This window comes from Pectinophora gossypiella, chromosome 2 (assembly GCF_024362695.1).
Source record: "Pectinophora gossypiella chromosome 2, ilPecGoss1.1, whole genome shotgun sequence".
Lineage (NCBI taxonomy): Eukaryota > Metazoa > Arthropoda > Insecta > Lepidoptera > Gelechiidae > Pectinophora > Pectinophora gossypiella.
In genome coordinates this window covers 12,824,720-12,849,703 of record NC_065405.1, presented here as the reverse complement: position 1 = coordinate 12,849,703, position 24,984 = coordinate 12,824,720, and the positions used below count along the sequence as shown (strand labels likewise).

Here is a 24,984-nt window from a genome sequence, read left to right as displayed (position 1 = left end):
GACATCACTGGTTGGGTAATCAATGATAGTTTTTTCATCTGGCAACTCGTCGAATTTTGGCATGGTTGATCTTTACGGGACCGAGTGAAATAAAACCGTTTTGTGGAATTATTATGAAAATGGAGTGGAAACCCGAACAAGAAGGATTGAGGCAAATATTAACACTTCTCAAAGAATCACAATCACCAGATACAGCAACCCAGAGAGCCGTTCAACAAGTATCCTTTTCATAATTTCTGTGTCGATGCACTATCGGCGTGGATATTTTTTGTATCTATAACCGATTTACTCATTATTTACATTGAAATCTGACTTCAACTATTCATATTTTCATCAAAGTACATCATATTTTATTGGTCTGGTTTATTTATGTGATAAGTATCTCATCATAACGTTCGAGATAAAATCGATTTTTCCGACATGACAGTCATTGACAGCCTTCGATTTTATAAATTTCCTTAGCAGATTTATTTCAGAAATTGGAAGAATTGAACAAGTACCCGGATTTTAATAACTATTTGATATTCGTTTTGACGAAATTAGTATCTGAAGAAGAGCCGACGCGTTCACTGAGTGGTTTGATTTTGAAAAACAATGTGAAGGCCCACTACAACAGCTTCTTGCCAGAGGTAGCAGAGTTCATAAAGCGAGAATGTCTGTCTGCGGTGGGCGACCCGTCGCCACTCATAAGAGCAACTGTTGGCATCATCATTACCACCATCGCAAGCAAGGGTGAACTAACCTCTTGGCCCGAACTCTTACCAGCATTGTGTCAGATGCTTGATTCACAAGACTACAATGTTTGTGAGGTATGGTTTAAGTTACTGAGTCAATCATCTGGCTATGTTCTCTTTAAACAGCAGTATTTATGTAATGTATTCTTTTCTAGGGAGCGTTTGGAGCACTACAGAAAATTTGCGAGGACACGGCAGAGATTTTAGACAGTGATGCATTGAATAGGCCTTTGAATGTTTTAATACCAAAATTTCTACAGTTCTTTAGGCATTCCTCACCTAAGATCAGATGTCACGCTATAGCATGTGTCAACTACTTCATCACGGGCAGAACACAGGCCCTTATGTTACACATTGACAGTTTCATTGAGGTATGTTAAGTGATTTATTTACATTTAATGCTACATTCTATCATTACATGTTTGTAATAAATAACATGCTGTTTCCTTTCAGAACTTATTCCACTTAGCAGCAGATGAAGATCCTGATGTTCGGAAAAACGTCTGTCATGCTTTGGTATTACTGTTGGAAGTTCGATTGGATAGACTTATACCACACTTGCCTAATATCATTGAGGTAAATATTCTTATAGCAATATATATATTAATGTTAAAGCACAATTAAAAAATATTATGTTTTAATTTTATCAACAGTATATGCTGGTCCGCACACAAGATCCAGAGGAGGGTGTAGCACTAGAAGCCTGTGAGTTCTGGCTGTCTCTCGCCGAACAGAATGTCTGCAGAGAGGTAAGACTTGAAACTATAAGCATGAAATTTAATTATAATGTGTATGAAATAAAATTGATGTACTAATTTCCTTTGATAGGAAGCTATTAACTTATAACCTTGAGTTTATCTTATATGTGTAATGTAATTATAAGTGTAATTATTATTAATTTTATTATTTATTAGAAAATCAAGGTCTTTATTAGTATATACATGTAGCTAAGTACAAGAGCTCATGTGGATATAAACTTGTACATGTATGTATACATTTTAAAGCTTGTTCTAGGATTTTTTTGACAAGTATGATTGATAATAATAATTTAGTCTTCTTATCTTCACACAACAGACATGTAATTTTGTGGCTAATATTGCTGCCATGAAACACTCAAGATCTCAAATTTTAACTTTATATTGTTATAATAATGCATCTATCAAAGTCATTCAACATCATGTTTACAATAGATATCTTTGATAAGTGTTTTCAATAAGTGTCAATACTTCAAAAAGTACAACACAAACTAATATTGCATAAATACACATCTGTTTATTTTACTTGTTTGTAAAAAATATATGATTATGATGTCATTGCAGAACTGTGTATTGTTAAGATGCAGCAATCACTATTCTGTTCCAAATGATATTGAAGATATTATGATCTTTGTAAACAAGTAATGCTAATAATTATGTAGTAACATATAGGTAGATACAGAATTGATATATTTGTTATAGTGTTATTTACTATTACCTATCTGTAAAATTTGTTGAATATATTATCTTAGTATCATATCAGCTCATTCAAATTGCTATAACTGAAGTTATTTCTTCTAGTCTATAAATAAGCAGGGTAATTATTAATGAATAACATCTGTATTCTTGTCTCATGTGGGTTGTAAGGTCAATGACCAACCTCATCAATCATCATACTTATTCATCAGAACAAATCAAATTAGAATAATATTACGCCATAATCTTTCCTTCTACATTTGACCTCTACATTTCACATAACATGATGCATCGTCGTGATTCGACGGACAAATACGGATTTAATGTGATCCAATGCATGTGCATTGTGCAAGTCAGAAACAAAGTTTTTAAAATTATTATGTCAACTACCGAGAAACTTCTATATACACCCTATTATTTATTTATATAAATCCGTTTTACGTAGGTATTCCGATTTCTTTTTCTGCCGTCATCATTGCCTGAGTTTTGTAGATTATAAAGCCGCGTCACTTACGAACACGAAAATTAGTTCTAGTGCACATAAAAACCAATTTATTGTCTATTATGCAACACAGGCAAAACGCGTCAGATATTTCAACACAACAGATACGACTATTGAAGGGCGTTCGTGTGTTCAAATAAATGTTTCGCACGCACAAGTACGAGTCTCTAAAATCAATAAAATTCTGTTTAATAATTTCGAAGTTTGTTTCTCTAGCACTATGTGTTGTAAACAAACTACTTGAACGTACAAACTCGTATCCCAAATACGACGGGACTTGAACTCGCAGCTCTTTACAAGCCGGGACGAGCGTGCTAACCATTACATCACTGGGTCATCATCATCATCCTGTCCATGTGAAATTTTCGATCTATATCGTCATGAAGCTCAAACTCGTATCGTTCCCCAGGTGCTAGGCCCGCGGCTGCCAGCCCTGCTCCCGGTGCTCGTCCGTGGCATGCGCTACTCGGAGATGGACGTGATCCTGCTGCGCGGTGACCGCGACGACGACGCCGACGACGCTGAGCCCGACCGCGAGTCCGACATTCGACCGCGCTTCCACAAGCCGCGCTCGCACACCATCAAGCATAATGGTCAGTTAAGTCTTTAGATTTATAATTTTAATTTGTTTTTTATTAATTGGTTTTTAATTTATTATTTTTGTTAGTACTAATAAATTGTGGTTGCTTGTCTCGCCTGACTAGCCAGTGTGTTATGCAATGACTCTGATATAGCAATTATCAATACTTAGACAATCTTTTGTAGTAGACCTCCACACCTAACAATAACATTGAAATTCCATTCATGAACTATTTCCTCGTAACATGTACTAACAGGGCCTGTTCGATAACTGTCTGATATATCTATCCTTAACTTAGGTACATGGTATAGTATTGTATTGACACATAATTGTCAGAAAGTCTATACGACAGTTTAGTTATTATTAGTATTACATGTTATGTTGGTTACCCAGCGGGTGCGGGCGACAGCAACATGTCAGGCGGCGGCGAGTCCGACGACGAGGACGAGGGCGGCGCCGACGCCGACGACGGCTCGCTGTCCGACTGGAACCTGCGCAAGTGTAGCGCCGCCGCACTCGATGTACTGGCCAACGTGTTCGGAGCTGACCTGCTGCCGGTCTTGTTCCCCATACTCAAGGAGACGCTCTTCCATGAAGATTGGGTCATCAAGGTAAGACAAATACACACTAGTTACGCCAGTAATTCTTAGGAAGACCATAAGTGACTAGCTAGTATACCACTTGTGGATAAAATGCAATCGCTTGGAGGCCTGAGATAGTTTGGACGACATACGGATAGTCCATCATCTGGAAAACATAATCCTCTAACTAGTTTATATTTACAATGTTTCTTTACTAGGAGTTAGGGGAAAACTGATACCAGAGAGGTGTTGGCGTCGTCCTTCTCATACTAATCAAAATATTTTGTACAAGTATAGCAATACCGTAATTTTGTAGGAGAGCGGCATCCTCGCGCTAGGCGCGGTGGCGGACGGGTGTATGGGCGGCATGGTGCCGCACCTGCCGGACCTGGTGCCGTACCTGGTGGTGTGCCTGGCCGAGCGCAAGGCGCTGGTCCGCGCCATCACCTGCTGGACGCTGTCCCGCTACTCGCACTGGATCGTCTCGCAGTCCCACGACCTCTACCTGCGCCCTGTTATGACCGAGGTGGGTAGCCGTAATACTAAAAACGTTAACTAAGGTTAACGGATTCCGTCGGTAATCTCCTCAACAAAGCCGTCTGTGTAAATATGTACAGGTATAAAAAAAAATACAAACACTAAACAGAATATTGTCTGATGATAGTAAATGACGAGGAATGCTCCTATTGCCCAGTAAATGGGTGCATGTAGCTTTCTGAACTTTATGACCATAATTTGCTGTAAAGGCTGCTTTAGCCTGGACAATCCTTTTAATTGTCTTTTATATATTTTTTTCATTTTTGCCCAAACATGAATCGGTCGATTGACCATAAACAGTTAATAAGACTTTGTTTTTAGTGGCTTTAATATAAAATAAAGTTTGATATCTTTTGCAGTTACTAAAACGCGTTCTAGACAACAACAAGCGGGTGCAAGAAGCGGCGTGTTCAGCTTTCGCGACACTAGAAGAGGAAGCGTGTACAGAACTGGTTCCTTACCTCGGCTACATCCTTCAGACGCTCGTATACGCGTTCAGCAAGTACCAGCATAAAAACCTGCTGATCCTATATGATGCCATCGGGACATTGGCGGACTCCGTCGGGCATCACCTGAACAAACCCGAGTATATCAACTTGCTGATGCCTCCGCTCATCAACAAGTGGAACGTCTTGAAGGATGAGGATAAGGACTTGTTCCCGTTATTAGAGGTTCGTATTTTAAAGATAGCTTTGGTTTTCAAACAGATGTAAAAGAAATAAATAAGGCTCCGAAGGTCGCGAATTCAAAAGTTATTATCATCGATCAAGAAGAAAAGCATCGTCACCCCCGAAAATTACAAATAGAAATCTCATTCTTACCAAGTGCCGCCTTACAGCGTAAGTGCGAGCGAGACAACGTACGGCCGTTTAGACTAAAATAAAATTCAGAGTTGGTGAGGTAAATCCAGCTCGACGCCCGCCTGATACGAATTGGTGCGGGGCGGAGATTTACCGTTCTGTGCGTTTGTATTCTTAATTCTATGGCATTATGTAAAATCTATATCTGAGAGTGGCTTTAGAATTTTTGTTATACCTACCTTTCAGAAAGTCGTAACAAATACCTTTAAAAATCTACAAAATTGAGATATTCCAATGTGCTTGTTATCTTCTAGTGCCTGTCATCGGTAGCTACTGCGCTACAATCAGGATTCCTGCCGTACTGCGAGCCTGTGTTCAGGAGATGTGTGTCTTTGATAGAGCAGACACTCAATCAGAACATTGTAAGTATTTATTTAGTATTCTACACATGTCTACGTGATTGGCAGCTATCAAATCTTATGTAAGTTTTTACCAAAAGTACCATTTTGTCTTTTTCAAGACTTGCTACTGTGCTATCTTTCACTGGCTTACAATATCTATTCCTGATGGAAGCGCGACGTAATAAAAAAGTAAAAAAAAAACAAAATTCGCCAGCCTGTAACTTTCAAATTATCCCAATATTAATAAAGACAAGATTTATTGTTGATTAACTGGGCGATGAACTGACAATGCGGGTCATTATTTGTTGATATATCTATCTTCAAACAAATATCGTGACTGGTCATCGTTATCCTATTGATATTTCGCCTAATATTATTGTTGCAGGCAAACAGTCAAAGCCCAGAGCAGTTTGAGGCCCCAGACAAAGATTTCATGATAGTAGCTCTAGACTTGCTGAGCGGACTGGCGGAGGGGTTAGATGGACACATCGACCACCTCGTGCTCAACTCCAACCTCATGCAGCTGCTGTACCAGTGCATGCAGGATCCTATGCCTGAGGTAAGACTAGTATGTTCTAAGACGTAAGGCACAGTATTTTTTTGAAAATTAAATTAAATTATTTAACACCTTTACTGCCACTATGTCCCGATCCCAAGTGGCTAATGACACGTGGTCAGTGAAAATGTTAACTTTGTTTGAAATATCGGGTCTTTCAGGGTTAAGAAGGTTGCTGTCCAGCTTTAGTCACTTTAAAGCTCACGCTGCAGACGGCGACACAAGTCAGCATGTCATTTAACAAGCACTTGTTTCTCTGATCTGTGTTCGAAACATACTGTACCACGCCACTCCATTTCCCAGGTCCGTCAGTCATCGTTCGCGTTGCTAGGCGACCTGACGAAGGCGTGTTTCCAACACGTCCACCCCTATATCCCGGAGTTTCTGCCCATCCTGGGCATGAACCTCAACCCCGAGCTTATCTCTGTCTGCAACAACGCTACCTGGGCTATCGGAGAAATTAGTATCAAATTAGGTAAGTTTATATGTAATAATAATTTCTTTGTGCATTTGTGATTCCATTTATGTTCTTAAATCTGTATATTATATGAATGTAAAGTAAAAGTTCTTGTTACTTACATCTGTCGTTAAATAGGAATCAACAGAGCTGCAGTGTCTGTTATGATAATGTTTCAACATTAATGCACAATGCTGCGTTTCTGTCACGATTACATCAAGTGCCTGTTTAATTGACAAGTTAGTAAAGAATGTCGAAACATCAAGTTAAATTTGACTCATCTGAAATTACATGTATAATAGTTTTTTTTTTTTTTAACTCTGTTCAATTGTTTTTCAGGACCGGAAACATCAAAGTATATCCCCCTTGTACTCAACCATTTAGTCGAAATCATCAATAGGCCTAATACTCCTAAAACATTACTTGAAAACACAGGTAAGTTTGGTTATTAATCCATCTACATTATTTTAACATGCAATTACATAAGTAAATAATTGATAACTACACAATATGAACTGTTTACATATTATATGCTAGAACGTTTTTCAGTAAGAGATATTTCTTGGTGGCAGTTATGTTATGCTGTGAATATGGACCTATATGTGTATTTCCCGTCACTGCTTGATATTGATTTCCCATATTGTTCATAATAATCATCTTTATATCCTTACTTTTTTATTTTTATAGTGGCTTCTGCCAAAAGTTTATACTTATTTGTAGTTTGGCAGATTTGCTGCTGGATGTTATTTGTGTTATCCCTAACCAAATGTTGACTAAGTGTCCCAATTTTATTTCAAAAAGCAATATTTATTTATGAACTGATATAAGTTATTTATTATAAGATGATTTATTAAATTAAAATTTCAAAGGGTTCATACAAGGCAGAAAATTATAGACCATTGTTAAATCCGTTTTAATTTTTCGGGGTGTTATGTAAATATTGTTTTATCACGAAGTAGTGCTCAACACTAAAGTGTGTGCCTTTATACGAAAAGATTGCCTCGAACAGTCTTACGGTATAAAATTCTTAGAATTCAATATTTTAAACATAAAATGAGATCAAAAGTGTATGTAGCTAGATTGTTCTAGACAATCTTTTTTAAAATATGCGATATTTACTTTTAATAGAATTACTTCGCATAAAATTGTTTCACATTTTTTCTATTTGTAACACTAATTTGTTGCTGACTTATGTAATTTAACTATGTTTTGGATGGTTTGTTGATTTGTTTTCTTGGTTTTGTTCTCGGTATGTCGTGGCGTGTAGCGATTACTATCGGTCGGCTAGGTTATGTGTGCCCCCACGACGTCGCACCCGTATTACATCAATTTGTACGCCAGTGGTCTGTAGTCATTTTTTTTATTATTACTTTATATTATTACGATTACGTTAATATTAAATAAGTTACGATATTATTTCGATTGTGGATGGTGTTTGTTCCCCGGCTTGTTCATATTCTTTTATACGATCAGTTGTTTATGTTGTACCAGGCATGAAATGTTAATGTATGTATCATAGGCCACACTTTGAAACACACTGATTTATGGGGTGGTATTTGTTTGATCATCTTATTTTCAGTGCTGTACTTTATTATGTGTTGAACACCATCCGCTTTCTAAAATATATAAACAGCTGAAGTTTATTTTTAATATTTTTAACCGGACTGAAAAGCAATCTCACTTCTTGACTAACATCAGTTGTGGATTAACAACAATATTTCATATACGTACGTATACATTATAATAGTTGGATGATGTGCATTGATGTTTAGTTTGCTTTCAGTTTGGGTCCTTCATGAGACCAGAGTTCATCTAAATATATTTTGTGTGTCAATCACTATCAATGTTAATCTTCACATTTAAATTAACCATTTATATTGCCATTCTACCATCAACTAGTATTTATTTGCTTCATTGTTTTCCTATCCAATATATAAACTTAGAATTGGTATTTCGAGTGGTATGAAACTATCTCGAAATATCATAAAGTATTAGATGCTTTATTCGAAGTTGTTCGCATGGTCTTGAGTTCTACGCTTGATATCACTTATCTATCAAGATATAGTCTTATATCAAGTTCTGTTCAAACATTACTAAAGCGTTCTTCAAAATTCGCGCGTAAACGTTCAAAAAAGAACAAAAATTCGCGCGCAAAAGTTTGAACAGAGCGATGCGAGCGACAGCGAATAACAGAATATATTCCATTCGCACGACATCACACTCACACACGGTTTCCGCGTAGGTGTACGTCTCTTCGGAACATTCGCGATAACGACGAGAAGGACTCTGCGTTCCGCGGCATCTGTCAGATGATACAAGTGAACCCCGCGGGCGTGGTGCCTGACTTTATGTTCTTCTGTGACGCGGTCGCCTCCTGGTCGCACCCCAAGGACGACCTCAAGGAGATGTTCACCAAGATCCTGCATGGGTTCAAGAATCAGGTGAGGCAACCAAAAATCTATCGAGAAAGTTCCTAAGGAGTTTCTTGCCTATTTAGATTTAGCAAAAGTTTCTAAATCTAAATCAATGTTTATAACACCTCTGTCAGGTATCTGACAAGTGCAGTACTATGACTCTTTCGCACTAGTTTCTATTGTCTTACTGTCCTGCTTATAGATGTGCAAACTACCCGATTTTCTAAATTGGGATTTTTCCAAAATACCGGTTAGATTACCCATCTATAGTCCTACTGTTATTTTAATGAAGGTATATTTTAATGAGGTGCAATATGTCTCATTAATTGATTGAGAGATTGAGACATAATGGTGTCAGTGATGCCGAATGGGAAAACTGCCCCTGCCTTGTATTGTTCTAATGACTTGTAGCATTATCTCGATAGAGATTGAATGCCAATTTTTATTAGGAATGTAAGTCAAAGTATAAAAAAATATTATATTTATGAAATCTTGTCGTCCAGGTGGGTGAGGAGAACTGGCGCCGGTTCACAGACCAGTTTCCCGTGCAGCTCAGCGCTCGGCTGTCGGCCATGTGCGGGATATAGGCTCCACTACGTACATTATGGTGAGTTTATAACAGTATATTTTTACATTTCTCCGGTACTCGGTGTAATAAGTAATTACGAGTCATGGGCTGGATTGCGGACCTAATTCTTACGGCAACTTCTCTTTAGTATTCCCCTATGATCGTTTACCGATTTTAATCCTAAAATCAAAGTCGAATGCATTACAGAGTAAAACTTAGTTCAATAACCATCGTCTCCTGTGTGTTGTTGCAGGGGAATCAATGTCAGCACGGGTCGGGAAGACATTGCGGGAGGCGCGGCCCCCGGCGTAGGGACAGACATCCGGTATCACTCGCGAGCGTCGCTGCAGACACATTGTGCCAACTCACCAACCCAATACACTAGCGAGGAAATTGCGCAGTATCAGGGACTTTTCTAAACACTTCGGTTCATTTGTACCTGAAAATTTATCTTTCGTTAGTTTGAATGCGGCGACTCACTTAATTTCGCACTGAGTGTATGAACGTTTGTAAATCGCCAGTGGCGAGGGCGGCCCGTGGACCGGCCGCGAGCCGCGGCGGGTGTGTCACGGGGTGCTAGGCTTATTGTATTCGTATCGTCTAATGATAAATGTCGCACGTTGCATGCTTCCGTGCCGTCTCATTCGTTATCGAATCAAGTGTTCACTCATTGGCCTGTAGTCGTAGTATTTACTCACCAGTTCTAACGTGGTGACATACTGAGCTAGCTGTGGTTGGAATGTCTACTGTTATTGCATGAACCTTAGTAATAGTTCATAGTTCGTAATACTGAAGATGAGACAACCCTATTTTTTGGAAATATCATTGTATTAGTTTGCCCGTAGTCCCATACAATCACTAACACGTTTAACGAGACTATGTTGGTGATTTGCGTTCAATTAGTATATTACATCAGAAACTCATATTGCAGCATAGGTTAAAAATTATTTTGTAGATCGAATCATTATCAAGAGTCTCATCTTACAACTTACTGTTAGGACAGTTGTGCGTGTTATGCATTATTGTATAATTTGAGATATAGTTTAACAACATCATTGTGGAAGTCATAGTCGTGCATGCACCTCTATGTCGAGGCAACGTGCGCCGGCCTCGGCCCCGCCGCCGCCGCCGCCGTTGTCTCCACATTCTTCTAGTAACTAGGCTGACTGATGCCATTCACTGCTCAACAATTAGTACTTCTTTTTATTTAAACTCCTTACTGATACTAATACAACCTTCTACTATCGCTTAGCTAAACATTTTCTTCGCAACCTAAAAGGAAGCACCAAGTTTCGATTTCGCAATCATTATAATCAAAAGCATTTATTTGAAGTGTCCACTAGAGCTTTTCAAATATCTATCTATTCTAGTATTTAAAAATCGATGTGTTAACTATTATTTTAAAATAAATTACAAGACTTAGGGAAATCGAGAATTTATGTCAACTGTGATTTGTGACTGGTTTATTTTGACTAATATATGTGTACGATATATGTCTGTGTCAGTGTAGATATAATATACTGCTTTGATAGATTTTACGACGGCTAGATTTCTGCTATATAATATACCAAATAGTATTTTTACGTTGTATATTGTTTTAATGGATTTGTATGTTTGAGTTGCTCTCCTTGATCGGCATTTAGAGTGTCGACGTGTAGCACGACTTGTTTATATTCTACGCGACTGTTGTTATCACTTATCATTGATTCATACAATATTCCCAAACACACACACAAGCACTTTCATACTTTTTTATCACAAAGGGGGCATTTTTGTAATAAACAGTGTATAACAGACGATGTGCCGAGATGTATGTCATATGTAATGGTCCAGCTTAGTTTGTAGATGTTATAATGTTATTGTTAACACGAACAGTCGACGTTCTGACTGACGACTCAACCGGAGCAACTTTTGATATAAAGTACTATTTATGAGTATATTAAATGAAAGTAATATTATGTATATGTAAATACATATTGCGATGTATATTATTATATGCAAGTAAAATTGTTATTTTTTGTTTATAAAGCTAAAAAGTCTGACTTTAACCACTTGTTATTAAACGTCATTTAGTTTTCTTTCAGATAATGGGGATCTGAAATTTTGTAGTTCAAACGAACATAATTAGTATATTTTACAATATTGCAATCTTAGCGGTAGGTAAGCAGTGAAAATAATTATTTTCGGGGTTTATAAGAAAAAATAACATTCCGTCAGATACTTATCTAAATTTTATTTTTGGCTTCGTCACATTATATTTAAATTTGTAATTTCTTTGTGTATTGTTTTCATTTGCAGAATTTCTGTAATACATATTTTATTTAAGTATAAATATTATAGTTTACTCCTCCCGTTAGATCCTTATCCTGACTCCCGAGTCCCGTCTAGTCCCAATCCTTGTCATGTGCCAACGAAGTCAGGTAGAGTGCGAGGGCGTGCAGCGCCGGCCGCACGGCTGGGGCTGCGGCGCGCGGTGGAGCTCCACCTCTCGGTGCCCGTAGGAACAAACGAGTAAATTACAGTAGTACCACGCTGCCTCTCAAACATTTTCTTATTTTGTAAGTGAAATCTATTCAAAATGAACTTTACGGGTGACCTCGTAGTTTATTTTTAAGGTTAGGAGATTTTATGTCATGATTTTTATGTAGTAGTTTGTTTTCCTAAAAAAAGAACCGTGATAATAGTTGGATAAGTGTTAGCGTGCATGTGTGAGTGAGCGAGGCGACATTCGTGAGGCACTTCCTTCCTCGAGGCTTAGGTATATTATAAAATTATAGTTGTATCGTACGGACGAACATTTGTGATGCATTGTCGATATATTTTATTATTAGGTTGTTTGCGGCGCATATAGTTGACATACTTTTGTGTTGTGCATTATTATATTATATACTTGATACTTTATAAATTATAAAGTATGTATATGTATTTATTATTAAAATGTATAAAAAAGCAATCGATTCATTATTATGTCACGTAAAATATATATGTATTACAAATTAACACCATACATTATGTTCCCACACATTTATTGATAATTATATTTTATTAGTACTTTACATTCATTCACATATATTTTATATTTTTTTGAATATATTTTATGATATTTCTTTTTTATTTCCCAAGTACACATCGTATATATTTAATGAATATTGGGTATGTATTGAAGCTCTTTACCCCCGCTTCTTCACATTTGGTGAAAGAATGTGGTGTGGCGGTATGATGACAGTTGATATTTGGTTTGTCTATCACGCTGGAGTACATTAGACGTGCACGTCTCTCGGACCTATATGACGAAGATCCAAAGATGCGCACCGTCGCAATTGCAACGTCAAAAGACTTACATTGAACGATCTGATTGATTTTTCTAGGTTGATTGGAACTTCTAGAAAAAAAACAAAAAAAAATGAGTCCACATCGAGTGCCGTGCACGGTATTTAGGACCGGCTATGACGTGATTGTGGAATAATGCCAAAGCAAGGTAGAGAGATCCAACATATACCATACTTAATTATTTATTTATTTACCTAATCAATACCTAATATTTACAAATCCATTACATTTTGTAATTTAATACCATTCTATCATCTCAAATGTTAAATAAAAATTGATCATGAATGAAAATTGTTATAATTATGTAACGTTTGTAATATTTCCGTTGTGTAAGTGTATCGGTTCAAATTTACTTTAAGGTGAGTACAGTACAGATAGAACAATAAATAAACAAATTCTCATTGTAACTTCAAATCTACGATCAGGTCGATTGTGTTATTAAAACTAGAAATAAGACAAATAAAACCCAAATATTACAGGTATCTAATTGTACAACTTTTGTAAACTAAAAATAATAGTTCTGTACTCATGTTAACACTTAAATCACTTGTCAATATATAATTAACAAATATAAAAAAATAACTGACACGTTCTGGTTGTAATAGTTTTGATCCTACAATTTAATTCTTTTCCATACATTTCGTTAATAAAGCACTCATTGTTCGATTAAATACTTTTATTTAATTTAATTAGTTAAGTACACAACTTGCATTAACTGAACATCCTACCTACTGTATTAAATATAATAATGAATATGGACCGTAAAAATATTAGTGATATGATGTAAATACGTGTACTTGTAGGTTTTTAAACGATTCATATTGATTTAAATATGTAAATAAATATGAATTATAATAATAATTATGGAAATGTATTTGTACAATTTTAAAACTTAAATATTTTCTATATTCAATTCCAAAAAATCGAAATAACCAAACAAATATGTTCAATTGATAAGAATATAAAAAGAGAAATTCGTAGGTGATAAAGTACATACATTACAAACAAGTTTCAATAAATCTGAAATGTTGCGATAGGATAAGATCACCGGTACTGGCTACGCGATAATTATACCATATTTTTGTTCCAAATATCGCTTTGCGCAAGATATATGAGGTCCACGTTACGGTCACAGTACAGTCATCATAAACAGATACCATAAGCCTACTGAACTCCAATAATAGACTCTATGGAAAAGGATATCTTGGGCCGTCGCGGTGGAGACGGCAGCGGCATCGTCGGCGCGTAGTTGGTGAGTAGTGCGGCGAGCAAGTGCCGGCACAGCGCGGCGGGCGGCGGCGGGGGGGGCGGGGCGGCCGCGGGCGACGCGCGCTCCAGCTCGGCGTCCGCGAACGCGCGCCGCCGCCGCCGCACGCGCTCCGACCACAGCGGGTCCACCGCCAGGCGCCCGTCTCCTGGTCATACACAAAAGTCCACAGATATGTCGATGCACTGATTATACTATACAGACTTATCAAGGCAACGTTACGCTACACCCCGGACACTCCATGCAAAATCTTGTTTTTACACAGATGCAGTGTGTACCGCCTTACCTCGTGCGTGCGACCGACCACGTACGGGGTAATCAAGCTCTTATCGGTGCGAGAGAGCGTCCCTTCTATATGTAGTATTTGTTTATTCTATGGTTAGAGGAAAGTGGTTGTTTGTCTTAGGGCACTAACTAGACTATTATCTTTAAGCATTCCTAGTTTGGAGTCAAGAAGAGAACGTCGTTATCGAAGCTCTATGAAGCTTCGAAGATGCAACCGTAGGGAGTCGTGTCTATCGTTATAGACTTTTTATAGGCAATGGCCTGGTAACTAGCCCTATGCGATCGTATACACTTTTTCTCAACTGCAAATTGGTACCTACTTCATTTCTCAGCGCCTATGGAAGAACTCTACTGCCTAACCCATTTAAGTTTAAAAGATTTTCCAAAACTTATGAAAATTTAAAGCCCCTAGTTAATATCCATCTTCTTGAAATTAAAACGTCGAGTTATCAAATGTATCATATCTACACAATGTTAACGGGTTTATGAATTATGTCTATTATAATTAGTGGGCGCAGATGCTGATACAAATAGATATCTCATAACATGAAGTTTGATAGATCTTTTGGCACCCGCGGGGCTATCATTCAACAGGCGGAAAGACGTGTTTACAGTCAACAGTACGGTGTAATCCGATAGCCGACAAAGAGCTGTAGCCGCCTCCGCGCTCTCTTGTAAAACTATCTTCACACTTTTTAGAGCCCATAAAAATAGTTAAAAGAATTTAAAAGTTTTATTTTCTAATAGACAGTGAAATGTTGCCGAGTGTTAGATGACAGCTTTTGTTCTGTAATGAACCGGGGACGTTTTCAAGTCACTCAAGTTTTTACGGCTGTGCTCTATTTTTATAATTGTTGAACAGTATCTCTTTACATTAACTAGTTTTCCTCTCTGTTTTATGTTGCAGCAGTAATGACAAAATAAAGTTACATTTTAAATAGACTGCTGGATTGCTAAATACTCAGAACAATAACTAAAGCATAGAAGGAAGGCTAAAATAGCAACAGAACTCTATAATTCTGCTCTACTTTATCTTACGGAACCGGCGTAATGTTAGACAAAGACGCATATACAAAAATTGTTTCGTAATTTCGTAGGTTGTCACAAGTTTTTCATTGCCTAGTGTTGGGTTTCACTTTAGTAATATGTCGATAAAATTAAATTTACTTACAATTAATGTCGATAAATTTTTTTTACAAGATTTCTTTTTGTAGGATGCAATTATCTTCTTCTTGATGAAAGGAGACTCTGTCTCTGATAGGTAAGTATCTAACCATTTTTGGATTATATTGTCTGGTTTATATTAGTTTGGAGCTGCAGCTCACATTCAGGAAGGAAAGAAAATAGCCAACTGTTATCGTTTCATCGGTAAGTATTTTGTAATATTCGAATTTATTTATGATGTCATCCGCCGTGCACTGGTGTCGATCGACGTGCCATGCAAATTGGAACTGCCGCCGCCGGGTCTAAGCCGCACAGACGGTAAGAGGCCCGATGGGGTCACGCCATAGACATAGAAAAGAGTATGGACTGGAAATACCTACAGAAAAAACGTGCCACTCTGTAAACATAAAATGGCGGTCTTTACTAGGGCTACAAGCTGTTTCAATACTAGGATTACCATACTCGTACGTACTAGATATAGCATTATACTTAAAAAAATACGGCATACAAGTATTCATAAGAGAACAGAAAGGGAAAGTAAAAGGTAGGTAGGTGGTGTACTGTATCTTTCGTGCAAAACTTGTAAGTATTGTATGTTGTGTGCAATAAAGTATATTTGTATTTGTAAAGGAAGGTTTAGTCAAGATTTATCTAAGTCGCTTACACAAATCTATAACATTCATTACATTCTTTATTGGGCGCAGTTCGTATCAACCTGGAGTGTTGGAGTAGGAGTAAATAAGAAAAGGAGGTAAAATGAAATATAAATTAGATCGTAAATCTGTTCATTAGCAAGTATTTATTTCACACGTTATTAATTATGTACATTATATTTACAATAAATACAAATTTATTAATTTCTAAACAGTGTCAATTTGCTTAGAAACTGTCTTTGTGACACCCTGTCACATTGTTTTTTTTTTTTTTTCATTAAGTCGTTTGATCTTGAGGCGGGACTTGTTCAGCTTTTCTTTTAAATTTTTCATCTCGTCTTCTTGAACTGACTGAAATAAAGTTTAATAATAATGTTAAAATAGTATATGTACAAAATAATCTATAAAAATAAAAGTAAAATATATCTGATTTAAGTGCATTGTGCAGCTGGTTGAATTATACACTCTATATATGTATATCATGTTAAAAATATAAAAAAAGAAAATTATTTGATATACCTTTTCATGTAAATCCAGTCGACACTTTTGGATTTAATATCTGAAATCAAAGATAATAATAATTTACTTATATAAAACGTGTACAACTCATAATTGTTTAGACATAAAACAACTACAGACTTAGTATATATACTAAGTTTATTAAGTACATAATAATATGTAGTTGAATGATAGATAGTATAAACGTGTTGTGATAACATGATACAAATATCTTATCTATCTATCCAGCAGTGACATGATGCAGGCTAGGCTGAAATTTAAATTTAAACACCATTTCATCTGTCTGATCTATAATGTTCAATGTAGGAATAGCATCGTCTCGAAGACGCCTCCACTTTGAATTAGGAACACACATAAATGAATCCGCAGTAAAATGTTTCGAGCAAATACGGCTGTACTTATTTGGAATCCAATTTCGTCTATTAATGCGAATTATCCATTCTTTCTCTTTGTTATCGTCTACAGGAAATCTAAAAATTAAAAGTATCGATAATTTTAGTACATCACTATGGACAATCAACATAACCTCAAATCAATTCCGTATTCATCGATGAAACGTATAATATAATGGATATCTCAAATATTTTATGCTACAAATCTATTCAGCAAAACATATTACTTTCCTAAAATTGTTCAGCAGTTCACATTTCACTAGAAAATTACAAAAAACTTACCGATGAAACGACAGAAGTTGTTGGCTATTTTCTTTTCTTCCTGAATGTGAGCTGCAGCCCCATACCACACAAGACATAATGTCACACAGTCGAGACACTCAATTATTTGATATAAATAAAAGTTTCTTTCCATTTATTTGGAAAAATATTGTTAAATTATCACTTAAAACAATCTGAACACAAGACACTCGTAAACACAGTTGACGCGACCGTGTCAAATAGTTCGGTAAATATAAGTAAAATCTTCTTATGTATGTTACTATGTATTTGGCCGAGTTAAAATGAGTCCAATAGGTCCAAATGACATTTCATGTTGTGACAACCTCGGAAAAAATGAAGCAAAGAGCGAATCATTTGTCCTTTTCTCACTCATAGTTTGTGTCGTAAGCTAGAAGAGAGCCGGTTTATAGTTTCTGAATTCTTATTTTAGCCTTCCTTCTATGCTTTAGTTATTGTTCTGAGGCTAAATACTACCTAATGACTGCTGAAACTTAATTTCTTGAATACGACAAAACGAAACTTTATATTTTCATTTTCGACTTAGTGAGAAAGCTTTCAAAATGTACGATTTTAACTCGGTCCCGAATCCCGATGTTGTAAGACAAATATTTATCCAGCTAATTCGCATTTAGCGTTTCGGATGAGAAACGACACTCGACAGTGTGGTTTCCCTTACAATAACAACAGAGTAGGAGTGGAGTATACGACACATCCCGACATGCTGCAGGTGGCTCGCATTTTAACCAAAATTAGTATTCCATTCCTTTAAAATAATACGGGTGAAAGATTGTTAAAATCCAAAACTACTGTGGTAGATGGATTATATTAGCAGAATAACTTGCAACCACTTGTGGTATACTTAGCTGATCATACCCTCATCGTCTAGAAATAGGTATAAGATGGATAAGTCGACTGTGAAATCTTGAAAAATGTGACGAACGTGGAAAGTAGAATTAGATAAAGTGCAGTAAATGCATTGAATTTGAGATAATAAAGACTTATAAAGAGAAAATTAAATCGAAAAATTCTGAGTCGGACGTGACTCGAACCCGCTACTCTTGTCAAGCCAGGACGAGCGTGTTATAAACTATTACAAACACCGGATCCACATTCTCTCTCCTCGATTATGTATATCGTGGCTAATTATTACACTAAACACGGGTACTAAGTGAAAACAAAAATCCGAACAATAATTTGATAAGTTCGCGATTGAACAATTCCTGTAGATAGGTAAACCATACCAGTTCTTAAAAATTACGAAAACAGGACAAACAAAAAACATCGCCATATGTTCGCTACTGGTTTAGAATGTGGGAAGTTTGTCCAAATAACCTATGGGAAGTGGACGGGTTGGCAATGTTTGTTTAGGTCTTACGACTACTGAGAATCTTGGTAATAACTGGCAAATCATAAACACCTATTAAAAGTTTTGTTTTAAATAAACACACTAACACACGCCCGTAGGTCGATAATTCTTGAAAGAACACAGTGAACTCGAAGCTCGCTAAAGGTACCTACAATAAATCGTCGTCCAGAAGATGTACGGTTCTCTTAATGCCTTAAAACGGCGAGAACCTGCCAGCTTTTAATGCTTGCACACAGAGCTGGGAAAGCAGGCCGACCGGGATTTTATTCCGCAAATCCCGCATTCGCAGTTGCCCCTACCTTGATGCAGTGGCAAAATGAGGTGTGCGTCAAGCTAGCGGCCTCAAAAAAAAAATGGGCACGAAAAAATAATTTGACCATACCAAAAAATAGTACTCTTATTGAAAAAAAATAGTACCTGTTGTAAAAAAATTAGTACCATCACGGTTCTGGATTTATAGCCATGTTTTATTGCACTTGCTAGCCTGACGGTGAGCGAAATTTGGCGAGAGTTAACGACAAGGTCTTTCGCTTTGATTTAAACGCCAAAAAATAGTACCGAAATAGTACTCACCCCCTGCAAAATACCGAAAGTAGTACTTCAACGGTTCCAAAGTTATAAAGGCAGTTCTTTGATCCCGCTAGCTTGACGTTTTGAAAATACCTATTATCTGGGGAACGCTTGCATACTTCAGTATGTAACTAATGTCAATAAACTCGTATGAAATAGTACTCCCTACCATCATAATTTTGATCCGATTCTCTTTGTAGAAATGTTAAAAAATCATCATAACCTATGCCATACATTTGTTGTTGATACAGTCACGTAGACAATTACATAACCTCACAATTTATTCGTAAGTATTGCCATTTTGGAGGTCTACCCTACCATTTCTTTGCACTTCAGTGCTGCTATTACAAAAAATTCCTATTGCATACACCCATATGCACTAATTTTAATAGAAAATGGCTGCATGGGTCTAGTTCTTATCGAAAACAATCTGTGATTTTAATACATCATAATACATTTTTAATCTGCTGTTTTATTTTATAATTTATACCTTCATGTTGAATTTGTTACGGATCGAAGTGTTTGTTAATAAACAATTTGCAGTATTTGTAGAATAACTCAAAGAGTTTCAACAATGATATTACTTTCATCTAACAACCCTGGCACTTCACCAATTTTTACCCAAAAATGGGGAAAAATACTGAAATCTGACAACATTCTTGACCATGTGTAATAATTTTGTTCGCGACTGTACTCGTCTTGATAAATGTATGACATAGGTTATAATGACTTTTTGACATATTTCTACAAAGAGAATCAGGTCCAAATTATGATGGTAGGGAGTACTATTTCATACGAGTTTATTGACATTAGTTACAAACTGAAGTATGCAAGCATTCCCCAGATAATAGGTATTTTCAAAACGTCAAGCTAGCGGGATCAAAGAACTACCTTTATAACTTTGGAACCGTTGAAGTACTACTTTCGGTATTTTGCAGGGGGTGAGTACTATTTCGATACTATTTTTTGGCGTTTAAATCAAAGCGAAAGACCTTGTCGTTAACTCTCGCCAAATTTCGCTCACCGTCAAGCTAGCAAGTGCAATAAAACATGGCTATAAATCCAGAACCGTGATGGTACTAATTTTTTTACAACAGGTACTATTTTTTTCAATAAGAGTACTATTTTTTGGTATGGTCAAATTATTTTTTCGTGCCCATTTTTTTTTTGAGGCCGCTAGCTTGACGCACACAAAATGAGACCCTCTCCCATAAGCCCTCGACATATAGAAGTGTTGAATACCTACAAATAGTTACATAAGTAGTTAGGTATATTACATACCATACTGCGGCGCGGGTGCAGGGTACGCCCGAGTCATCTGCATGCAACGCAGGCGTGCGCGGTATGCCCGCTTACGTGCGGCAAGCGCGGCCGCCTCGCTGTCGCGCGCTGGGCCGCCGCCGGCGCCTTGCTGTCTACGGAGCGCCACCTAAATGTACCAATACGTTGTACACATCGATTAGTTTCATTGTGGGTATGTACTACCTAATTGCTTCCAATACATTTCATCTCTCGACTTTTGGTCTGAGCGCGGCAGACAGGTAAATGCAAGTTATGCGGGTAGGTTTACAAATAGAAATTGGTTAGCCCGTAGTGGCAGAGCGGAACTCCATCCGACTGAAGGGTTTCCCATCACATGTAACGGCAGTCACTAATTCTTATCTTATTTATCCCATTAATGGGTCCACTTTTCCCGATCCTGTACCTACGCATCGCTCTCGTTACATCCGAGAAGGTGCGTAATTAATTCATTCTTACCGCTCGTGCTTGATAGCCTGTACAGCTCAGTTTAAAGTTCTAGAGGTATTTATTTAAACGTTACCTAATTGGTTAAAACAAATCCCACTCTTTTGATGAAATCCCGTGGTTGAAGCACTATTGTTTACCTGTAAACTCAATAAGCGGTACGTACCTGAGCAGCCATAACTCTTTGTCGCTCCAGCACGAGAAGACAGCCGGGGCAGCGGCAGTCGCGCCACCGGCACAGCCGCTTGTGGCCCTTCAGGCAGGAGATCACGCCGTGGTTCCTGCACCGCGCACACTTCGGCGTCCGCAACGCCTTGCGACCCTCGCCCTCCTTCGATTCACCCGGCATCACCGAAGTACCGACACACTAATTCATCACGAAATCTTATGCACGATTTGTCTTTGCTAGTAACACCCCAAGAGTCATGTTCCTGCTGAAATATGTTTTCAGATTGACGGTTGTAAAGCACGGCTCAAGTTTAAACAGCGTTTGGAGTCACGACGCCCCGCCTCGCCTACGCCGCTATTGGTCGACACGACTTGTGGGCGGTCTAAATATTGTACTCTCAGAACAATAACTAAAGCATAGAAGGAAGGCTAAAATAAGAATTCAGAAACTATAAACCGGCTCTCTTCTAGCTTACGACACAAACTATGAGTGAGAAAAGGACAAATGATTCGCTCTTTGCTTCATTTTTTCCGAGGTTGTCACAACATGAAATGTCATTTGGACCTATTGGACTCATTTTAATTCGGCCAAATACATAGTAACATACATAAGAAGATTTTACTTATATTTACCGAACTATTTGACACGGTCGCGTGAACTTTGTTTACGAGTGTCTTGTGTTCAGATTGTTTTAAGTGATAATTTAACAATATTTTTCCAAATAAATGGAAAGAAACTTTTATTTATATCAAATAATTGAGTGTCTCGACTCTGTGACATTATGTCTTGTATGGTATGGGGCTGCAGCTCACATTCAGGAAGAAAAGAAAATAGCCAACAACTTCTGTCGTTTCATCGGTAAGTTTTTTGTAATTTTCTAGTGAAATGTGAACTGCTGAACAATTTTAGGAAAGTAATATGTTTTGCTGAATAGATTTGTAGCATAAAATATTTGAGATATCCATTATATTATACGTTTCATCGATGAATACGGAATTGATTTGAGGTTATGTTGATTGTCCATAGTGATGTACTAAAATTATCGATACTTTTAATTTTTAGATTTCCTGTAGACGATAACAAAGAGAAAGAATGGATAATTCGCATTAATAGACGAAATTGGATTCCAAATAAGTACAGCCGTATTTGCTCGAAACATTTTACTGCGGATTCATTTATGTGTGTTCCTAATTCAAAGTGGAGGCGTCTTCGAGACGATGCTATTCCTACATTGAACATTATAGATCAGACAGATGAAATGGTGTTTAAATTTATATTTAAATTTTAGCCTAGCCTGCATCATCTCACTGCTGGCTAGATAGATAAGATATTTGTATCATGTTATCACAACACGTTTATATTATCTATCATTCAACTACATATTATTATGTACTTAATAAACTTAGTATATACTAAGTCTGTAGTTGTTTTATGTCTAAACAATTATGAGTTGTACACGTTTTATATAAGTAAATGATTATTATCTTTGATTTCAGATATTAAATCCAAAAGTGTCGACTGGATTTACATGAAAAGGTATATCAAATAATTTTCTTTTTATATTTTTAACATGATATACATATATAGAGTGTATAATTCAACCAGCTGCACAATGCACTTAAATCAGATATATTTTACTTTTATTTTTATAGATTATTTTGTACATACACTATTTTAACATTATTATTAAACTTTATTTCAGTCAGTTCAAGAAGACGAGATGAAAAATTTAAAAGAAAAGCTGAACAAGTCACGCCTCAAGATACATACATACATACATAAACTCACGCCCGTAATCCCAAATGGGGTGGGCAGAGCCACAAGTAATCAAAGACAACTTGCAGCCACGCCTCAAGATCAAACGACTTAATGAAAAAAAAAATCAATGTGACAGGGTGTCACAAAGACAGTTTCTAAACAAATTGACACTGTTTAGAAATTAATAAATTTGTATTTATTGTAAATATAATGTACATAATTAATAACGTGTAAAATAAATACTTGCTAATGAACAGATTTACGATCTAATTTATATTTCATTTTACCTCCTGTTCTTATTTACTCCTACTCCAACACTCCAGGTTGATACGAACTGCGCCCAATAAAGAATGTAATGAATGTTATAGATTTGTGTAAGCGACTTAGATAAATCTTGACTAAACCTTCCTTTACAAATACAAATATACTTTATTGCACACAACATACAATACTTACAAGTTTTACACGAAAGATACAGTACACCACCTACCTACCTTTTACTTTCCCTTTCTGTTCTCTTATGAATACTTGTATGCCGTATTTTTTTTAAGTATAATGCTATATCTAGTAGGTACGAGTATGGTAATCCTAGTATTGAAACAGCTTGTAGCCCTAGTAAAGACCGCCATTTTATGTTTACAGAGTGGCACGTTTTTTCTGTAGGTATTTCCAGTCCATACTCTTTTCTATGTCTATGGCGTGAGCCCATCGGGCCTCTTACCGTCTGTGCGGCTTAGACCCGGCGGTTCCAATTTGCACGGCACATCGATCGACACCAGTGCACGGCGGATGACATCATAAATAAAATCGAATATTACAAAATACTTACCGATGAAACGATAACAGTTGGCTATTTTCTTTCCTTCCTGAATGTGAGCTGCAGCTCCAAACTAATATAAACCAGACAATATAATCCAAAAATGGTTAGATACTTACCTATCAGAGACAGAGTCTCCTTTCATCAAGAAGAAGATAATTGCATCCTACAAAAAGAAATCTTGTAAAAAAAAATTATCGACATTAATTGTAAGTAAATTTAATTTTATCGACATATTAGTAAAGTGAAACCCAACACTAGGCAATGAAAAACTTGTGACAACCTACGAAATTACGAAACAATTTTTGTATATGCGTCTTTGTCTAACATTACGCCGGTTCCGTAAGATAAAGTAGAGCAGAATTATAGAGTTCTGTTGCTATTTTAGCCTTCCTTCTATGCTTTAGTTATTGTTCTGAGATTGTACTGAATGTTTTACTTTTCTTATTTTTTTTCTCTGTAAAATGATACATTTCATGGTTTCGATGTTTTTATGTAATACTGTTTATTGAGTTCTACTTCAAAAGAGCTATCATGTTTTATGATTAGGTGGCTTAAAAATACATTCTGTTGGAAAACGTAGTAAACTAATACGCTGAATAATTAATTAAAAAGATAATATTTTATTGTTGCAGAATTTCGTAGGAACAACAGATATTTCCTTTTCGGAGTAGGTACCAGCTGAGAGGAGCGTGCTTGTGTAGAATTATTCCCTCTTTCAGATCGAAATATTACCTACCTACTTAGTTACTCGTAGATATCGATATACAGGGTGTTAGTGACATCGTAACGAATACTAAGGGGGATGATGATTCAGACCATGATTCTGTAACTCAGAATTTACCGTCGCAAAATTCGCGATTTTTTTTAGTTTTTTTAGATTATTTTCAATTCTATACTGGTGGAAAATTCCACTTGATATCAACTCAGAATTATGGTCTGAATCACCCCTCAAAAGTTTTCGTTACCATGCCACTAACACCCTGTACGGGCAATATAGGGAGCGTTCTAGGAATATGACCTAGGTAGGTACTATTCTTAGTCTTATGACAATCCTATTTATAACTTTCTATATAGGTACTTAC

The 24,984-nt window shown here is 36.7% G+C and overlaps 2 protein-coding genes across 2 annotated transcripts; one reads left to right on the top strand and one right to left on the bottom strand.

Annotated features, from left to right (window-relative positions):
• Positions 1-36: 36 nt before the first annotated feature.
• Positions 37-11,857, top strand: LOC126374718 (transportin-1). Its single transcript, XM_050021453.1, has 17 exons — positions 37-218; positions 477-809; positions 890-1,105; positions 1,188-1,310; positions 1,388-1,483; positions 3,097-3,280; positions 3,661-3,878; positions 4,165-4,374; positions 4,745-5,056; positions 5,500-5,607; positions 5,972-6,145; positions 6,446-6,617; positions 6,939-7,034; positions 7,867-7,942; positions 8,842-9,040; positions 9,517-9,620; positions 9,835-11,857. Exons 1-16 carry the CDS (start codon positions 114-116, stop codon positions 9,598-9,600), a joined length of 2,706 nt encoding a protein of 901 aa, XP_049877410.1. The 5' UTR covers positions 37-113; the 3' UTR covers positions 9,601-9,620; positions 9,835-11,857.
• A 698-nt stretch (positions 11,858-12,555) lies between these two features.
• On the bottom strand, positions 12,556-21,714 carry LOC126374909 (doublesex- and mab-3-related transcription factor 2). The gene is made up of 3 exons (XM_050021679.1): positions 21,322-21,714; positions 20,691-20,838; positions 12,556-14,326 (listed from the first exon to the last, which is right to left on the bottom strand). Exons 1-3 carry the CDS (start codon positions 21,502-21,504, stop codon positions 14,076-14,078), a joined length of 582 nt encoding a protein of 193 aa, XP_049877636.1. The 5' UTR covers positions 21,505-21,714; the 3' UTR covers positions 12,556-14,075.
• Between the last annotated feature and the right edge of the window lie 3,270 nt (positions 21,715-24,984).

Excerpts from the sequence above, each read along its gene's own strand:
- LOC126374909 (XM_050021679.1), bottom strand. The coding sequence starts at position 21,504 with ATGCCGGGTGAATCGAAGGAGGGCGAGGGTCGCAAGGCGTTGCGGACG. Across the intron at positions 20,839-21,321 it reads AAAGAGTTATGGCTGCTCAG|GTGGCGCTCCGTAGACAGCA; the intron begins GTACGTACCGCT and ends TGGTACATTTAG. Across the intron at positions 14,327-20,690 it reads TGCACCCGCGCCGCAGTATG|GAGACGGGCGCCTGGCGGTG; the intron begins GTATGTAATATA and ends GTGTATGACCAG.
- LOC126374718 (XM_050021453.1), top strand. The coding sequence starts at position 114 with ATGAAAATGGAGTGGAAACCCGAACAAGAAGGATTGAGGCAAATATTA. Across the intron at positions 1,106-1,187 it reads ACATTGACAGTTTCATTGAG|AACTTATTCCACTTAGCAGC; the intron begins GTATGTTAAGTG and ends GTTTCCTTTCAG. Across the intron at positions 9,041-9,516 it reads TGCATGGGTTCAAGAATCAG|GTGGGTGAGGAGAACTGGCG; the intron begins GTGAGGCAACCA and ends CTTGTCGTCCAG.